This window comes from Bombus pyrosoma, linkage group LG6 (assembly GCF_014825855.1).
Source record: "Bombus pyrosoma isolate SC7728 linkage group LG6, ASM1482585v1, whole genome shotgun sequence".
Classification (NCBI taxonomy): Eukaryota; Metazoa; Arthropoda; class Insecta; order Hymenoptera; family Apidae; genus Bombus; species Bombus pyrosoma.
In genome coordinates this window covers 7,015,758-7,035,997 of record NC_057775.1, presented here as the reverse complement: position 1 = coordinate 7,035,997, position 20,240 = coordinate 7,015,758, and the positions used below count along the sequence as shown (strand labels likewise).

The following is a 20,240-nucleotide window of genomic DNA, read 5'->3' as shown; positions in this document are numbered from 1 at the left end:
GAAGCAGAATACGCGTAAATGTACGCGCTCTCGATGGAATTACATTTAATCTATCGACGTTATTTTTAGAGATCTGAATTGGAAAGTCTGGTAGGAAAAATGACTGGAAATTGGGGTAATTTGGAGCGAACCGTGTTTGCGAATGTATAAATACTGAATTTATATCGCAGCCGGCGCCCGTGAAATGCGCAGAATTTCACGAATTTCCGGTTAGGCGAGTGAGAGTGAATGTGTCAATCCGAACTAAAGTCGTATGCTGATTGCGTCGTAGTCGACTCGAGAGAGTTCTATTCTATAATATAATATAACGACGTATAATTATTTCAAATGGTTTTTGCTGATTCGTGAATGTAATATAAAGCTGAATTTCTTTAAACAAACAAATCTATACACTTTTTACGCCGTTTAGTTACAGACTGATCCTCGATACTTGTCTATTTTGTCTACTTATCTCAAGCCGAACTTTTAAAATATATAAATCTGTGCGCTTCGTGTCTCATTTTGTAACAAACTAATTTTTATGAAAAATATCATTCCACCTACGTATCGTAATTTATATCGACGTTAAAAGTCACGATATTCCTATACTTCTTCTTCTCTGTCTATCTTCTAACGTACGTTTTTAACATATACTCTATTAAATATCGCATTCTTTCAAAATCCGACACGCACACGCAATTTTCAAGCGCGTTCGTAACACATTGAATCTCGATATTTCAGTGATCTCCGAATAACACGTTGCAGGAAATAATCACCAACCAGCAATAACAGTCTCGTATTATCGAGGTGATTAGCCGATCGATCGTTTCCTTCGATTCGTTGCGTTGCTTCTCGGCAGCGTCTTCTAGCGTCTGGCACACTGTTACCCGGCATTTAGCAACGATTCATTACGATCGCATCTCAATACGGCCGTACGTACAATTTTATCCAGACCTAATTGTATACTAATGAAAACATAACATCGTAATTTGCGTTCAAAGCGTCGCTAGTATAAGATTACTTAAGCTACTGTAAACTCTATAACACAGTCTATACCGACGAACGATCGTTCGCAGACAGGTGTTCCTGGTCAATCCGCGTACGTTGTCCGCAAAAAAATGTACGCACGTAGATACATCGTTGTACATTAGCTGACGATATCGTTGCCTGACGTGACCATCGACGAACGACTATCTACGGACAATTATCTGTGTCTCTGTCAGCGTGAACTAGGCTTAATTCATCATCTTCTTTCCATTTCTTTCTTTGTTTTGCGTAGCAATCCTAAATCCATTTCACGCGAGATACATATGTACTTTCTAAACTTTCTTGTACACGGTAGGTTAAGGCTAAGAGTAAGGAACTTTAAATACGCGTAACTTTCGAACCAATGGAACTCTAGATTCAAGACTGTTATATTTCGTCTGTATTCGTCGAGTGATATACGTACGATAGTAATGAGAAAATGGAAAAAAGAAGTTTAAGAAAACAGTGGTGGCCCGAGTCGAAGTTTCACCCAATAATTTACTAATTAATAGTATATTAGAATTGACTAGTTAGGAGGTACAGGTTACAGACTTGTTTGTCACAATCTTACAATCTTACGCCGAATAGGATAATCAGCGTTCAATACGTGCAATTTACATCAACGTTTCATTTGGTTTATTATCAAACTTGTTATTATAATACTTGCGCTAGAATTCATGAATAGATACTAACGACGTGTAATTAGCGACTTGTAAACATGTAAACCTGCCAAATTACAAGTCAACCGATTATCCCATTTCGCGCAAGACTGTAAAATTCTAAAATAGAAATATACGATCCGTGTCAATTTGCAACTTGTCGTTTGCTAACGTTATTTATTAATAGGTAAATCGATAAGTTACGAGTTGTACGTTGTAAATCTCCTTGTAAATCTCAAATAAGGTAATTGGATAATACACAACTTGTAAAATTTTATTTATTTCGTTAGCAAACTCGTTGAAGTTAACGCAACGATGTTTTTCGACGCTGCTTTTTAACTTGTAACTTGCGATTTGCGATTTGTAACGTCTCGCTGATACATAGACAGTGTTAATTTCAACTGTACGAAATGGCTCAATATTTTCTAACGTATCTAGATTCGGATAAATAAAGTTCTACATATCGTACATTGAAATGCACGAGAAACTCGCTCGTCTATATCGAGATGGATCTACTCTAACGAATGATTTAATTTAAAAGCATTTAGCGATATCACTGTTAGCATCTGAAGAACGAGAACCAGTACATCTCTTATGTCATTCGAAACTATATAAGCTAGATAATTACACGTACGTTACGAGAGGAATGTGGCTTTCCCAACTTTTCCTCTTCCTGCTTCTGCACGTTCGTCTTTCGCTGTCTCTGTAAAACGAAGCTATCGAGCAACACAACGAGAGATTAACGCGAAACAGGCAGGAAAACGATCGAAAGTAGTCGTCCACTCGAATATTGATCGTTAATTCAAACTGTGTTGTTTAAGCAGCTTAGAAAGTTGCTCGCGCTCTACTTTAATACTTTGCTACACACGCGCGCGCTTTGCTCATCTTTTCCTAAATTCTTTTTGTCTCATAACGATAACGCATAGGTGGAGGACAAAATAGCGTAAAGGACTTGCCGTGGAGAGCATTAACGAACACATACATGCTGTTAGGATTAGGCCATGGTTACAATGGATTAGCTTAGGTACGGTGTTTTTGATGAACTAACATTCTAATGGATAACGCCAAAACAATGAAGTATACAAGATTCTTATGAGAATAAGTACTTACGTTGCATGCATTTCTTTCTTCACGTGTTTCATTCGTCGAAGCACGCATCCACTGAAACCATAGCCTTACTCATTACCTGTGATGCACCAACAGTATTATTTACAACATTTTCAATATCGTTCATGCTACAATAATGATATATGTAGAGTATGTACCAAATGGATTTATAGGGCATTTAACCGTAAGAGTATCAAAGTGTCGGTATAATCACGTTTAATACGTTTAATACCAGTTCCGTATAAGTCTTTTCCATCTTTTCCTTAAAAAAAGAAGTTGCTATTACTTTAAACGTAAAGAAACATTCGCGTCCGTTCTTGAAGCAACAACGTAGCCAATAATCGTATCCATTGGCAAGAATAATAATTTTCCCACTTTTCGTTAACGAATCGCTTTCACTTAATCGATCTACCTAATGTTACAAATAATTTTATTTTAAAGTAAGATAAATGTTATCTGGCATAGTAGATGAGATACGTAAAATTCAGCCAGCAGTCAATCCGTTAAAAGATGCATCGACTGTATTCGTCCTACGCGCTTCCGTCTTTCTTCCCTCACCATCTCTCTCACTCTCTCTCTCTCTCTCTCACTCTCTCTCTCACTCTCTCTTTATCTCTCTCTTTATCTCTCTCTCGTTCTCCTTCCACCCACGGCTCGATGAATGCATCATGCGTGCATGCAGTTCGCCGCGCATTCCAGTAAAGTCCCTGATCTCCTGCCCTTGCGGTTTAGCATTCTCGTTAAGTCGCGCTGGAATGCTTCTCTTACGTATTTGCGAATAAATCGACGGTTTTATGAATAAATCTCAACGGCAAATTGCAGCGGCTACGGCAACGACGGATGATTAGATCGTAATCGATTCGATCCGTGGAACAACCTGTTCTTAATTGCAAAATAATTTCTACTTAGCGACGGCTTGATACGGAAAATTTATTATTGTCGTGACAGGAATCGCGGCTACGGATTGCCCCGTTCCAACCGCAGGTAGATCCGCGACACTGAAGCCTCTGACGCGACAAAGAATGCACGCGAGAAACGCACACCGTCGACGCGGTCGGCCATGACCAATAAAATACCGTCGTGCGATGAATATCTGCCGAAATAGTCAAGTATTTTGTCACGACTATCGCCAATGATAATGCGATCTATGTGACAGCTGACTCGTACGTTAAAATCAAGCGAGAATTATTCCAGCGGTATCCTAACGATTGGAACGCGAGGAACATTTGATGCATATGCGTATGAGTTACGACTGTACACGTGTGCACAAATGAGTTGTAATGCAGAGTGGTCCGCGTGAACTGTTAGAAACCATTTTCTTCGAAACTATAGCAAACATCGACCAATTCTTTTCTACATTTTAACGGTTTATTTAACAGGGAGATTGATCGCTACGAAGTACGAGGAATTTTTCTGTGACGAGGGATGCAAGAGGGCGGCCCTCGTTCTCTTCAATGCAATGCCGTATTAATTTCCGTTTGTCAGGATAGTCTTTAAAAAACTGAATAACATTTGTTTGAAGCATCTTTCGTTGTTTTGCATAATTGACGAGTGACGACGAATGGAAAATCTAAAGGCAGACTCGAGACAAGGCGCCAGACAGCAATTAAAGCAGACTTAATTTCCAAGACATTCGTAAAAAACATATTACTACAGTGAATTCTGTCTATAATTGTGCGTCCGTGACAGCGTATGCGCTGGTTATAAGATAATACTATTGAGAACGTCTGCCGCTTTTATTCCAAAGAGAATAGGTAAGGAAAATTACGAAGAAATAAAAGAAGAAGAAGAAGAGGAAGAGGAAGACCCATAGGTTACGGCTGAATTTATTTCGACGATAATCGTAAGAGACACCCGCGCTCTCTCGGATAGGATATAGGGAACGCGGAAGTGCGTACGTACGTGCACGTTGAACGCGTAGCTTTGTATAGCTGCGAACGTTCATAAACCGTGGCTCTGCAAGAAGCGCTCGTCGTGCAAACAACGCATCCTATGATAGCACGTAGGAAAGGCTTGTCGCCAGTATTGTAAATACTGTGACAGACCTATATGATATTCGATATCTATGGTCTTTCGCTTAATATTTGCCGTATACTTTATAACTGTAATCTTTATAGCGTAACTATCTATAGCAGCAATTTCTCGCGTGACTTTGCGCAAAGAAAAATTCAATAACGGGATATGTCGGAGAATGTTGAAAAAGAAAAATTCTATCAATTGATTAATAAAGAAATAGAAGTTTAAGGCCGCACACTCTAATAATATAAAGCCACGTCGATAACACAAATTATTAATAATAATACGATAAGATACGATTAGCTTCTGTATAAGTGTGTATACCTATAACTATCTATATTCTTAATTATTTAGCTGTTCTTACATTCAGATTTTTGTTCTCCTATGAATTGTTTATTCCTAACTTCGTTCTACTTACTTTTTATTAAACTGTTAATAACAGATACCGTCGACTAAATTATTTCCTGTTAATAGATTTTCGAGTCGAATTTCACGATGCGCTCGTTTATGTAGCGTAATCCACGTTACACATTGATCACAATACATGATCACCACGTGATCACAATACATGTGGTATCTGCTTGACAATTTTGAAGTTTACGACTGTATCAAACGACAAGGTGAAGTATTTGAAAAATATGCTTTTAATACCTTTCTTAAAGCAGGTATACAGATCATTGGCTGTTTCAACGATAATCACGCAATGCATTTTTATTTATCTTTATTTATGAGGCACTCCTTAAGTAATTACAGTCGAAGAACCGAAACTCTACGATAAAAACCGAATCTTTGCTCTTCGCTTTATCACGCGTATCTCTCTTATCTGCATTTAATCTTGAATACTTCAACCGTTTCTCCCAACAATTTAGTCATCGACGGACTTCGACGATCTTATTAAAAGCCAAGTCTGCACTGATAGGCAATTGTCCGCAAACACGTGTCGCAGCCGATCAGTGGCAGACAAAATTCAAGACCAGAAACAGTTCGCGTATAAAAGCTACGTCCACACTGGCGGATAATTGTCGACAAGCATACGTCATCCGGGGAAAAGCCTCGAATGACACGACGCGGTATTTGCGTATCGAAAGTGAAAATATTTTTTATCAGAGAAAGTGAAAAAAATTTTTTATCGAGAAAGTTTTCTTATTTAGTTATGTGATATTGCGGATATAGTGACACACGTGTACATATACAGTTACCGACGTATGTATATGCTAATTCAAACTTCCATGGATAAATAAGGATACAGTACACAGCGAAACAAGTGAAGGTATGTTTAACGTGTATAGCGAATATTTTCTATAACTGACTGTCTCTATAATGCCATGCGAGTTATAAATTTCGATATTTTTCATCGAACAAGAATAAAAACTTCTGTCAAATGTGTAAATGCATGTACTACGATATACATACATATTATACGAAGCACACATACATAGAATACATGGAACAAGGTACAACCGAGTGATTTTACGATATGTACATGTGATAACAGATAGAAAATGCAGCATGTCTTAATTGTACCACCCTGACACGTCTTGTATAACATATATACATGTATATGTATTTATTATTTCATGAATTATAAAGCGTCACGTTATACCTAAATCTGGTTTCACACAGAGATTCGCGAATCGTGGTAACCGAGGGTGGTGAAGCCACCTCCAGAGAGGGCGAGGAACACGTTTGGGGCTACATCGATGATTGATTGTGATCGCGCAAATACGTAATTTTTCGTAAGTACATGTACATGTTCGTAAGTAAAAGTGAGCAAAAGGATCGGTCAGAGCCACGTCAGCGCTCTAGCAGTTTTGCCAGAAGGTGCTAATGTGGACGCACGTGATGTTTAATGGTCCATCCTATATTCCTATATCCATGATACGTACGTGTAGAGATCGAAAGAAGCCTTGTGGAAGGAATACGAGTCTGATTGGTTGTTTTTGGTAGACTCAGTACAGTCGTGAAGTTAGACGCGAGTAAAACTATATAACATCGGGTGATAATGAGCGACACAGAGCAGCAGTACCTTCTTTGACTGTCGCATCTCATGAGACTTCTTTCCATCTCCGAACTCCGTACATATAATCAGTCTCTATCATACGCGTATCGCGCTGCGCGTATCTTCGTGTGAAACCGACCTATCCGAAAGTAAAACTTGTTTTTATCCGAATATCACAGCGCTATGTGCATATTGTATCAGTGGGTTGTCCGGAAAGTGTCTTTCTTTTACAGACACATCTTTTACAACGATGCATTTTTATATAAACATGAAACCTAATCTGTGGAACGTCGTGATCTTTATTTTGATAGAACAAAGTGGATCATAATGCGATACAATAATATAAAACGGAAAATGTTGTGCATCCTTTATTTCCTTATAAAACGAAAGGAACTTTCCGGACGACCTAATACTTTAGCGTAATAGTGCCACCAAGCAATCCATTTACAACTTATACAGTTTCCATTTCTCAGATTAAGACAAGGAACTGTAAATCTTCTCTCGTAACGACATAAAATTCCTATTACAGAAGGTTAGGAATAAGTTCGTGCAAAGGATACGAACAGCCGATCCTCGCAGACGAAGAAGAATACGAACAAATGATCCCACGGTAATTTCAATGAGCATCAAAATTAAAGTCCAAAGAGGCAGACGGGGATTCAACGAGATTCATCGGTGTCCATCGAGATTCGGTAAGAGTAGAGAAAGAATAATCCTGGTACGACCTGCAGGCAAATCGTCGCTCTAGTTTCAATTTGCTGTATCCCCGCTGCTTTGTAAACTAAGGAAACCGAGTTTCAAATTTACGAGGTCTAACACTGTCGCGTGGAGTTAGAAATTACAAGAACTAAACGTTTGTTGCTCTCTAAGCAGAATTTTCATTACAATGTGTTACAATTAATTACAGTGTTACAATGAATTTCTATTTGTATCGAAAACAGCAGCTAATCTTAGAAACTAAGAGGACGAAATGGCAAGAGGCTGTTGTTGCGATCGTCACGCAAATGACATCGACGTTAAACGTGTCGAAGCCAACGATGATTGAGAAGGCAACGCGTGCCGGCTGAACGATATATCGGATAAACAAACTGCCGACAATTGAGTCGCCTCCAAGCATCACATAGTCTGTTCATCGAATTCAATTTGACGATATCGCAGAACCGAAACATGGCTACCTTGGTAATTGCGGATTACGCGGTGATCGCAATTACGATGATCATTAGTTCAGGAATTGGTGTGTATTACTGGCTCACCGGAGGGAAACAGAAATCGACGGAGGTAAATTTACTTTAGGTATAAATAATTCTTCCGTGTAAAAATTGTTTCAATTCTTGCGTAAATAATATGGGACACGCTTAAGACGAGATACATAGATTTATTTGTATATATGATAGGAGTATTTCATGGCGGACAGATCGATGGGAGTGGCACCAGTCGCAATAGGTTTAATGGTTTCGTATCTATCTGCGGTTAGTTTGTTGGGAGTAAGCTCAGAAAATTACGTGTATGGTACTCAGTACGCTGTGATCAACATTTCTTACGGACTTGCTACTCCCTTCATCGCTTACTTATACATGCCGGTGTTTTTCAAACTTGGCAATGCCAGCGCCTTTGAGGTAAGTTTCCAGAAAAATTCAATTTCAATTTCAATTTAATAACTTTGTAAGACAAGAACCAAGGATCGTTACGTGTGACAATTTTATTTTAATGTTACGTGAATTATTAGTGGTTCGTAGTAGTGAATGGTAGTGAAACTTTTATTGTTTGTAAACAGCACGGATAAGATATAGATAGTTCTAAGTAAAACTAAAAAATAGTACACTAGTGCTACGTTTATTTGAACGCTCAGTTTCTATTATTCCAACTACGATCGAACGTAATTTTGTAAAACGTATAAATAATTATTCTTGCAACGAGTATACCGTTATTCGCGGTCATTCGTTTCTTACGAAAAGTAAATTCTACGCGTCGAAAGAGGAACAGTTGAAAGTATAACACACGAATCCTACGTTGTTCCAAACAATAATCGGAACTGCACAGTTATCCGAACTGTTTTGTCTCCCTGTTCGGATAAACGAGATTGTATTGTATACGATAGAAGCACAGTTATGACAATATTATATATAGAACGACGTATAAGAAATACAGCAGACAGGAATAAAATAAAAAGAAATTTTCCTATGCTTTCAGTATTTGTACAAACGTTTTGGTAAGGCGGCGAGGCTGGCAGGAAGCTTCGCTTTTATGCTTCAGCTGCTTCTGTACAGCGGTGTAGTGCTGTACGCACCCGCACTTGCTCTAGAAGCTACCACAGGTATCTCGACAACTGCGAGCGTAATCGGCATGGGATTAGTCTGCACGTTTTATTCGACGATAGGCGGTATCAAGGCAGTCCTCGTTACTGACATATTTCAAAGTCTCTTGATGCTGATAGCCGTTATCTTGGTGATCGTCACAGCAGCCGTGAATGTCGGAGGTCTCGATCAGATATGGGAGATTGCTCGTCAAGGGTCGCGAATAGAATTCGATAGGTGAATTTTTCAGACGATATTCGTACTAAGAATGCATAGATCGCTAAAAATAACGGCGTGTACAACATCCGATTTTTTTACACTCGTGTGTTACAACATTTGTGTCGTGACGCTTGTATGATATTATATCTATAACTTTATTCTTATTTTGCTGTCTTGCTTCTTTTTATTCTTCGCTCTTTCAAGCATTAGAGTTAAGAAGTAGCGTGTTAAGTTGTACTATTAGAACATAGCGATAGCGTGTTTGTTATAGTTTCTGGCATAGTTCTGATATTTTTTGCGACAGCTAAACAGGCCAATATTCTGCATTCGCGTTTGAAATACAAGCAAATTCCAAATGTGATTGCGTAGACTGGTAAAACTTAAACATTTTCTTCCAAGTTCCGACCCGTGGTTCTTCCGAGACTCTTGTTCCTCGTAACGAATACTATACGTCGCGATAAGCAAACAATTTGGCCTTGAAAATCATGCTCAACGTCAATTTTGCGATTATTTCTTCCAACGGACCTGCACCGATCCAAAGCTATAGAAACACCTCTCAAAGACACGACAAATAATTTTTTCACAAACACCCTGTACATTCTCGTACGTAACTTACAGAACGCTTCCTAATTTTAAGTTCCAATAAGACATAATATAATCTAGTTTTTGTTATAATACGCATGGTTAATAAATAACGACTTAATTTTATAACTAAAACGTCCACTTGCGCTTATCGCGAGTAGGTACTCGTATCGAGTGTCTCGTACGGTGTTACTTATTTGCAGAAGTCGGTACGTATATGGTTCTGGTCGGTTTGCAAAACTCAATTATGATGCAGTCTCATGGAACCTAGAAGTCTGTGCGTGCATCGTTCAACGCGAAAATTACAATTTATCTTCTCATTATTAAATAAATAGGAAGAGCTGCGGCGAATAGCCAACTAAAATCTCAATTTACCAGTGTTCGGTAGATATTACGATATTATTACGCTTTACGTATCGTTTAGAACAGCGAAACAATCAGAGCATGATTCTTTAACCGTGGTTATAATACGAACCGTTATGTTGTATAACACGAGTATAACAGTGCGCTAGCAACTGGTTAAATCGATTTTCTCTTTGGCATTATATATTGTAAATTGCCACGAGCGTGATGCAGTTAACACACTTTCAAATATCATGCCGGGCATGAAACATTTATTTTACGAGGAATCCAGTCGGGTATCGATACTGACAATGGTATGTGCATTCATTCAGCATTTCAATGGACCCAACGGTGCGACACACCTGGTGGAGCTTGACATTTGGAGGTTTCTTCACCTACCTTTCCTTGTACGGCACCAACCAAGTTCAAGTTCAGAGAATGCTAACCATCAAGTGAGTATCTACCCGCTGCTGACTTTCTATACAATGCGTATGTGTCCCACGATACCGCCAATTATACACGTTCATCGGAATTCCATAATTAATTTACCGTAAATCGACGCGACGTCTTCGTTGATACGTTTTTAAACGTTGGAAGACGATAAAGAATTCCATCTCGACGCTTATGGGCTCGTATAACGCTGCGGCTATTTTTCGGCTATTTCAAAATTTGCCGGTATATCGAGAAAAAGAACACGAACAAATTTTTGTCAGCAGCTCTCTAATAAAATAAGTACCGCGTGCGAAAGTTTCCCATTGCAAAGTGAATTATTTTCTCATCTTGTCAATACTTTTTTGTAGTATCATTTTGATAAACAAAATATATTTTCAGCGTGGATAACGGAGGAATAAATTTTCATCATCGATAATGGTTAGCAGTAACAAAAATGTGTTCTCATTGCTTATAGGCGATGATTATTTGTAATCGAAAATAGTTTCCGCTATCGATAACGATTACAGGTAACTAAAATCGCTTATAACGATTGTTCGTAGCTAGGATATTTACAAATTAATATTTTTTAATCGTCTATTTTTCTTGAACAATCCCTTCGAGATTTAGCGAGCATCTACAGTTTTTCGTTTAAACGAAAATTAACCTTCTTGCGCTTGGAATAATACGTAACACGATACGGAGACTACGTGGGAAAAACGTACCAAGTTCAATTTTTACGTTGGTTACTGGTTGAAAAGTAATAGATTTTTATTATTTCAAATAGTTTCATCGTGAGAGTTATTTCAATAAATACATGCAAACGCTAACACAGCTCCTGTGTTAAATTAAAACTCGTTACCTTTTTTCGATATCTATACACATAAATCACAGATTAATTAATTAGATATTACAGATAAATATTTATGATGTAATGAAATATATTATTATAGGCAATATCATTTATAGCATAACTGGAAGAAACTCGAATTAACCTCGTTTAAGATCGATCGGTGAAGTTTGTACGTAATTCAAGAATCTTCAACCTACTGTTCCGCTAATCCATTTCGTAGCAGCAACAAAAACTCGTAAAACGAGCAAATAACGATGCACGATCTTCGAATCGATCGATCTTTCCTCCTTCTTTCGTCCAATCGTAAATTAACGTTCGATAAATCAACGAACCGGTCTACGAACGAAATTTCTATACAACTCGAATATTGCGTATCCCGATCCGAATTCCAATGGCATTGTATTCATCTCGAGGCACATTATCGCGATTCTCTTGTTCGTAGCGTGACGACACGACAGAAAGACGGAGGAATTTTCCTGTAGACTTTATCCGAGCTACGTATCTCGCATGCATACCGTCAGTAGCGATCGTTCGATAAATCGTTCTTCGTCCGGCTACGCTGTTGATTCGGTTTAACGATAATCGTCCATAAAATTATCGCTATGGCCGAATTTTTCGCTTTTAGAAACGTAAAGGACGCGCAAACTGCCATTTGGTGGAGTTGGCCATTGTCTTCGCTGATGTCTTTGGGCCTGTGCTTTGCCGGTTTGGCGATATATACCAAGTATCGTGATTGCGACCCCCTTCAGGCCGGAAGAATCAACTCGTACGATCAATTAATGCCGCTTTACGTGATGGACATGCTCTCCGAGTATCCAGGTGTGCCAGGACTTTTTATAGCCGGCATCTTCAGCGCTGGACTCAGCACCATCTCCGCCACGGTGAATTCCCTAGCCGCCGTTATGCTCGAAGATTTTATCAAACCCGTATATCGTTTTCGGTAAGATTCATAACACCGTGAAACGACCTGAATCTACTATGCCTTCGGTCATAATATACGATAATCTGTATTTAGAGGATGATTCAATGACCCAGAATAAGGTGAAAATCGAGAATGACAAAGTTGCATCGGGGGCTTCGTCTTTTAGAGAACGGAGGTTGTTGCTTCGTCAAGGACAGAAGCAGATAATTGACAGAACTTTATTCTATATTGGGAAATAAGTTAAAAATGTAAAATGACATTTTTTTCGTTCAACAGCACGTCTTCGGGAAAAGCGAATTTGAATATATTTGGTCATGAATAGACCGCATTAATTTATGCGTTTATGCGGAAACTATAAAATCTCCTGTAATCTCTTAACTCATCTCCCCTAATTAACCCATTGCACTCCGAATTTTATTTCAATTTCGTTACCACCATCTCCCAACGCTTTTAAGCGTTTTATCTGAAATTTACTTTAACTAAAAAATAAGAGAATTTAAATAAATAAAGGAAGAAAGAAATTCGCTTAAATACCAGTTTTATTCACACTATTGTTGCATTTTGTAATTTTTAAGTATACGATATGTCTTGAAACAATTTCCAGGTTGCGATCCTGGTTTTCTTTCGCACGTTTCCAGACCAAAGAAAAGACAGGACTGAAAGAATGTCGAGTGAGACTCGACGAAGGAGCTCCTGAGATAAAAACCGATGTCGAGTCACACTCGACATAGGAGTGCAAAGGGTTGATATATCGTTACTTATCTCTTGGTATTCCGATCACTCGTACAAACCCGCGTGTACGTACGTGCGAAATATGTAATCCACTACATCAACATAGAAACAATTAATACTATTTCAGGGGCAAGGAGATTACCGCAACCGGATCGATCATAGTCAGCAAGATTCTGGCTTTTATAGTCGGTATCGCTTGCATAGGATTGGCATTTATGGGTCGATTTCTTGGCGGGCTTCTTCAGGCTGCTTTGACGATTTTCGGCGTGGTCGGTGGTCCCGTGTTCGGCATGTTCACTTTGGGCATGTTCACGCGGTTGGGAAATCAGAAAGGAGCCATCATCGGCCTCCTGACTAGCCTCGTTTTCTCTTTATGGATCGGTTTCGGTCAGCCAAAGCCACCGATTCCAAACAAAGTGAACGTCACCGCCTTAAACTGTAGCTACGCCGATGCATATTACGATCATGAGAAATCGTCGAATTTGCATTTCGAATACCAGTAAGGAATTCGCCTGCTATTCATTGACTACGCATATTTTCAGTCTCCGTTCTACGCACATTTTCTGATACATGCAACTGCCTCTTGGCTTTCATCATTTCAGATATTTTTCAAGGTTTAGCGTAGTGGGAAATAATATTTCGAAAGTCGTATCCCCTAAAAGAAACTTTTTCCCAACTATTTCGTATTTCTATTTATTTATATTTATCTGCATATTAGTATTCGAGATTATAACTGTGTTCGATATTACAAGCTAGTACTTCATTTTGTACTTGCAGTACAGTTTCGTTACAAGTACACATGTTTGTCCTTTGAACTATCTGCTGTCTAGCTATTAACGTTAATTGTATAACGTTAATTGTATTGTTATCGTTACTCACTGATCTCATAAATTTCTTCCTTATTAAATATCTTGGGATGTATATAAAATAATTTTATATAACTTTGTCATTTCAATTTTTCTTATTCAACATTTCATCGATGATACGCTTATAAAAATAATCGGCAGTTGTACAAAAATAGAATTATTTCTCAGAATATTTTGCGAGGGATATTTACCAACGTTACTTGGAGAGAGATAAATTTCCAATATTACGCAAAAGAATAGTATCTATTACAAACACTTTTTCTCAAACAGAAGTCATGCTTCTTACCACAACTTACTTACGCTAAACTACGTCTGCACCTATTACATCAAATCGCCAACGTTTTCCTTAATCGCAAAATTAATACTTATTCCGCGTAGTACAATTTACCATAATTGATTTCTAAGAGGTAATAAATTATACGGCTTTTCTGTTGCAGGCAAGATAACAATGACTCGTATTTCTACCTCTACCGTATTTCCTACATGTGGTACTGTCCACTAGGAAGTTTGATCAGTTTCGTAGTAGGATGGATTTCCAGCTGGATTTTGAATTTAATCCCACGTAAAGAGTCCAAGAATACACAGCCAGAACTTTTCACACCGACCTAGTTATCACGACTATGTAGAGAAGAATCGAGAAATTCGAACGAATTTTATAGCACAGTAGCACCGCGTACGTACGCTGATTCGCGTAACAAGTGACGCAACAGCATCTAAGAACGAACTTGTTTACATACATACATTCATACATACACACACACATAATTTTACGATAACGAATAACCACCATCGTCTTCTAAATATCCTACGATTTCCACTACCGCTCGAGTTACCATTAATCGGTCGCATTATACGATTTTTAAACGGACGATCGCTCCTTACAAGATACTGCCTCGTCATCCTATAATTTCCAACATCGTCATGAACAACGTGTGTCTCTGGTATTTCTGCGACTAAAAATTACACGTCTCCTCGTACAAGAAAACAGAGCTAACTTATCGATCGTTTATTTGCAACGCGCTATGGCTCGCAGAAGCCTCGCGATTGGCCTTCACCTAAAAACAACCGAAACAAAGGCCAAATCCAAAGATACCAAGTGCAACAAGGTATCCGTAACGTCTGTTTTATCTCAACAAAAATCTGATCGATCAAAGGAAAGATCGGTTGAATCGCGGTAGTGGATAACTGAAAGCCTATCGTATCTTGAAAAAAAAATAAAAAAAAATTATAGAACATGTTAGGTAGAATATCTTAACTAACGAAAAGCTAGGTGCCATTCGAAAAAGTATCTAGGAGATCTGTCAGGGAAATAGATCGGACGAGTACTCGGTTTCCTTTCGGAATTCCGATTATCGTCACGAGGCGTCAACCTCTTCTCCTTCTCTGCAATGAGGAGTAGACGTAAACACTACTCGAACCACGGGTGTGCTGAACGTTTACCGAAACGTTCGCAAATCACGATGGAATGCCGTCAGACTAGTGTTCCCGTGCGCGGCACACGGTGACATACAGAACGAAGCAACGACCCGTGCACTGTGCAGCGCTTACGTAAGGAAATAACGCCGTATCGAGAGAGACAGAGGGGAATGGAGGGAAGGGGAGCAAAAGAGAGAAAGAGAGAAGAGAGACCGAATGGACCACCTCGTGCTTCGTTTCGTCTATATACTAAAGTCGCGTATTCAACGTGGTCACGTAGTACGCTTGCAAATGTTTGTGAGCTTTTTGAAATGTTAATGGGCGAGCGTGCGTGACAAACGTTTGTCAACCACTTCTACTAAACAAACGTTAGCAAACAAGGGCTTGTTTACGAGCACCTGTCGCTTACGCATCCGTACCGCCAGTTTTTAACTTCAACCGTACGGAGGTCGCGGTTATCAATGTGCTCTGAAACATAGGATGCACAGAATCGAGAAATCAGAGTGGTGTAAATCAGCTCATTGCCGATTTTCGTAAAATAGCTTTTGGTGCTTGTTGTCATAAAAAATTGATTATACTTCATGTAGTCGAGTATGAAAACGTATCGTGGCAGATAATAAAGCTATAACTTAAAATACATTTACTGTGTAAACGTGGTCTCTTCGTGTCCAGCCCACTTCAAACGTAACACTACAGTTCATGTATTTTATTTTATATTATTTATTACACATATAACACACACATATATATATATGTTCTACTATAATACGAATAATTATATATTAATCATAATGTATTAGGAAATAATGTATTGTACAATATGCAGTGTATAATGTATTTAAACACATTTGAATATTATTGATGAAAAATTGTCGCTGATGATTTTAATTCCAAATTTGAAGGTGTTAATATGAATTTTTGTCAGATTCTTTTAGAGACTGTTATTCGTTGACAAACGTATAAGATATTTACGCTTTCGGATGATCATAGACACAGCACGAGTTAATTATGAAACCAAAGTATGATACTCTGCAAAGTTGAAGCACATGACTAAATTCAAATTGTCAAAATCTTGGCTCACCGCTATAATTTTCAATTCGCCATACGCACGTGCAACGAAAAGATTCGAATTACAGAGAACATGATTCAATACCTCAAACTTTCGAAAGTCTTGTAAAGTAAACATTTTTTCGTTTTTAGTCTTTATCTCGGTAAAGCGTATATAATTTACGAAGTAAAACAGCGTTTTATCCACACATTGCATAAAAAATCAGTGGAATCCTAAAAATATATCGTTGTCAGTCTATAAAAATCTACGTAATCTATATCCTAACCACTTTTGGTAGTTCTAGCGTTATTAAACGCACGCAAACAAAGAACTGGAGTGGGAACATCCATAAATATTAAAACAGACATATGCAAACGATTAAGTCTGTGCGCGGCATACGTCATCGATAAACAACAATCAAAAGATTCGTAAATGTTTGTGAACTGCTTGCGCGATCGCTGGATACGTGGATTAACAATCTTTTTTCGTTTTCAATATACGCGACACTCGACTCGGCTTTCGTTGAATTTTTGAAATGGAGCCTTTATGGCTGCCGCCATCCGCGTTGTGCAACCATCACTGTCTCCTTTCGCCCGAGTAATTGCGTTACGCAATTCGCGCATCTCACAAGCTTCGCTTGTTCGCTAATTTAACGTGGGACAATTCGTGGATTATGTAAGGACAGCGCGAACTGTAAAAACAATTTTTACGTGGAAAAACTTGATAGAGAACTATGGGAAGATCGTTGATTATAAATTAGATCAAACAGCGTTCAAATAAAATATATAATATGTTATCGACAATGAGAATGAGGATGTTTGAATGATATTGATGGAATGGAAAAAGAAAATGTTCAAAATTATTCCATGTGTGATCTCAAGTACGAAAAATCCTTAGGTTTCTCAGATCGAATAAACTAAAAAAAAAAAAAAAAAAAAAAAACAGTTTAAAGCAATCATTCTCAATTTTAATTACGATACATATTTAACGTTTAAATACGCGTTTAGCATATTGATGCCACGAATACGCAACGAATATTAATCGAACCCATGGACGAGGTAACCTGTGTTATTTTATAAGTCTTCGTCTGTGCACTACGACCATCGTCATCCGGTACGCAACAATATTCTCCATGTTCCGCCTATGAATGAACGAACGACTGGTATTTTCTGGTATAAACTTGGAAATTTCCACTAATTGGGCTCGTAGAGAATCCAGTTAGTTTTTCCTCCTTTTGTTCTCTCTAATTCGAACGAACCTCGTGTAATAGACTAGTCCGACAGAGATTAAGGTAGAAACAACGGGAGTTTGAAGACACTACCAAGAAACGAAATTACAGGGGTACGCGTAATGTACCAACACTACCGATATTTATGTCTTAAATTTACTCTGGAAACGGCTAGACGAAGACAATGGCTGGAAAACATGGCGAGTTTCACTAATTTTTATAGATAAGCAATTTTTAGATTCGATACATTTTCGACTAATTCTGAAGTTGAGTATGTGTTTTTGATCTTTTTGAGTATTTAAAAAATATTAATAACGCCAATATTAGTTAATGTTACAGTAACACAATAACTAAGCTATTAGGTCGTCCGAAAAGTTTCTTTCGTTTTATAAGGAAATAATGTACGATATTTTCCGTTTTATATTATTTTATCGAATTAGAGATCACAACGTTCGACAAATTAGGTTTCATGTTTGTATAAATATGCGTCGTTGTGAAAGACGTGTCTGAAAAAGGACACTTTTTGGACAACCTAATGATATTACTTGTTTCTCGAAAAAAAATTGTGTAGATTTATCACCTACGTATATAAAAAAAGGCTTATTTCCTTCTTCGATTACTTCACATCAAAATATATGTTTCCAGCTTTCAAGTATTTTTAAAAAATGCATTATACAGGATGCGATGACAAAGCAGATACGTAGAACAGCACGAGTGCCAAAGTAATTTGAACCTGTTTTTCGCAATTAAATTTATATTACTAGCGAAATTCTACAAATTATGTAAAATCGCAAATTTCTACTATTAATAAATACATTAGTCCGTAATCTACAACCTGTAACTTCCAGTTCATTGATATTAGTAATATTCAGATGCCCACGAAAAATTACAATCGACATATGATAAAAATAGTATCAATTAGAATGTAACAGTCACGCGTGCTAACGATAGCACGAGGCCATTTATTTACCTTTATAACACAATCAGAGTATAATATAAAGTCTCTATTGAATGCAAGTTCGAATAATTATGGGAGATATAAATAATTATGTGGTTATTGCAACGGGCGTACAATAGAATCGGGATACTTTTTTCAGAACTCAGAGGAGCATGTAACGCCACGGATGTGACTTGTCTAATGTTCCCTGTAATTAAACGAAATAATCGAGTCGCGGAGTTGCATCGCCGTCTTGCCGCGTTCTCATTATAATGCCGCGCATTCCTCCGACGAAACGAGTCTTTCCCTCAGCACGTACGCCGTCTACGTGGAATACGGAATGCAAGAATGATGGATTACACGCGAATTCGCGCTCCGTACATATTACGTTCCTCTTCGCGCACTACCGTTTCGTTTTAATTATTATTACTTTTAACCATCGGCGAACTAGTGCGTTTTAATTATTTCAATTTGGTCTTTAACGTGCCGGATACATCGAACAGAAACAAAAGACTGCCGTTATTAAGGAAAAGCAACGACGTGTTACGGGAACAAGAAGAGAATAGATCATCCCTTTGACCAATTTGGAATTAACGATTTCCAGAATAATTAATTTTTATCGTCAAGATATTTCCTTTGGCCTTTCTCATGTCATCTCTGTATCGATAACGCGGCGAGGGTGATTCTACGTGAAAAGACACGTCGAAAATATAAAATACAGTTTTTTCAGTCGAAAGGCGTCTATTTCAGGAAAATCGAGTTTGAAAATTTGTCAGATATACTTGAACTTGACTAATTTCGTTCGTACGCCGTCTTTTTCGCTGTAAAAACAACTAAAACGGTCAGATGTTAATTGCAATGAAGACGCGAGTTACACAGTCGCCTTCTTATTTCCAACCGGCGAGATAAATTTCTTAATTATACCGGCGCTGCGGTATCCTGGTCGTATCGGTGAACACTGGCCGACGCGACGCCAGCAACCACATTGTACAGAAATCCCCCATAGGTATGGGGTAAACGCTGCAGATAGCCACCGGGCATTTTTTCGACCTCGCCGGAGCTGTACATAGTTTCTACGGTACGGCGTACAACCGTTCCGTTTCCTCATACCGTGCATACGTGCCTAACGAGCAACGTGGTATAATGTACATAACACCATTATAATAAACATTATACTCGCTCATTCACACACGCGCGTGCTAAGAAACACACGGGATTTGTGTAAATACGCGCGCGCACGCGCCTTACCAATGTATTCTCTTTTGTGAAAACGTACCGAGTCCAAAGATGCACACCATTCCTTGCGAAATTTACGCTAAACAATATTTTTCGCCCAAGACGAGATAACCTCTAGCGTGCATATATGCGTACACACATACATGCATACATACATATGCATACAGCGTGTTTCGTATAACGTGGTCAACCGACTAGGAGGTGGTCTACGCGTTAAATTTTGCTATTTATATTCAAATAGAGCACCTTGTCAACAGCTTTTATTGTACATTTTCGTATGTAATAATTTCCCCTAACTTTGCCGATTATTTACTCCTATCCAGTCCAGAATTGGCCGAACATACTTGTCA

General features: G+C 38.3%; 2 protein-coding genes and 1 long non-coding RNA gene across 14 annotated transcripts in view; 2 read left to right on the top strand and 1 right to left on the bottom strand.

Annotated features, from left to right (window-relative positions):
• The window catches only part of LOC122568703 (protein expanded-like), a 118,958-nt gene that overhangs the window by 63,152 nt on the left and 35,566 nt on the right, over positions 1 to 20,240 (bottom strand). For 3 of the 9 annotated variants that reach the window (XM_043728756.1, XM_043728763.1, XM_043728764.1), the window contains exon 3: positions 2,775 to 2,825. The exons of 5 other annotated variants lie outside the window; for them this stretch is intronic. The gene's annotated coding sequence lies outside the window, so the exon portion shown is untranslated. Of the gene's footprint in view, positions 1 to 2,774; positions 2,851 to 20,240 lie in introns of all 9 variants that reach the window. One more of the 9 variants, XM_043728757.1, reaches the window with a different exon arrangement.
• Positions 5,586 to 18,548, top strand: LOC122568706 (putative sodium-dependent multivitamin transporter). Of its 4 annotated transcripts, none has more exons than XM_043728773.1 (10): positions 5,586 to 6,057; positions 6,411 to 6,523; positions 7,316 to 7,478; positions 7,728 to 8,064; positions 8,181 to 8,402; positions 8,977 to 9,317; positions 10,556 to 10,675; positions 12,131 to 12,445; positions 13,287 to 13,658; positions 14,463 to 18,548. In XM_043728773.1, exons 4-10 carry the CDS (start codon positions 7,954 to 7,956, stop codon positions 14,632 to 14,634), a joined length of 1,653 nt encoding a protein of 550 aa, XP_043584708.1. In that variant the 5' UTR covers positions 5,586 to 6,057; positions 6,411 to 6,523; positions 7,316 to 7,478; positions 7,728 to 7,953; the 3' UTR covers positions 14,635 to 18,548. The 4 variants fall into 4 exon arrangements, with proteins under 4 accessions (XP_043584708.1, XP_043584711.1, XP_043584709.1 ...); XM_043728776.1 differs by having other exon boundaries at positions 5,662 to 6,057; positions 7,731 to 8,064; XM_043728774.1 differs by lacking the exons at positions 5,586 to 6,057; positions 6,411 to 6,523 and adding an exon at positions 6,584 to 6,935.
• Positions 10,682 to 11,482, top strand: LOC122568708. The gene is made up of 2 exons (XR_006317181.1): positions 10,682 to 11,182; positions 11,283 to 11,482. It is a non-coding gene; the product is annotated as an uncharacterized LOC122568708 (long non-coding RNA).

What these genes read in the sequence shown, in the direction of transcription:
- LOC122568706 (XM_043728773.1), top strand. Translation starts at nt 7,954, where the DNA reads ATGGCTACCTTGGTAATTGCGGATTACGCGGTGATCGCAATTACGATG. An exon ending in GCAATGCCAGCGCCTTTGAG is followed by an intron (nt 8,403 to 8,976) that starts GTAAGTTTCCAG and finishes CTATGCTTTCAG; the next exon opens with TATTTGTACAAACGTTTTGG. An exon ending in CAGAGAATGCTAACCATCAA is followed by an intron (nt 10,676 to 12,130) that starts GTGAGTATCTAC and finishes TTTCGCTTTTAG; the next exon opens with AAACGTAAAGGACGCGCAAA.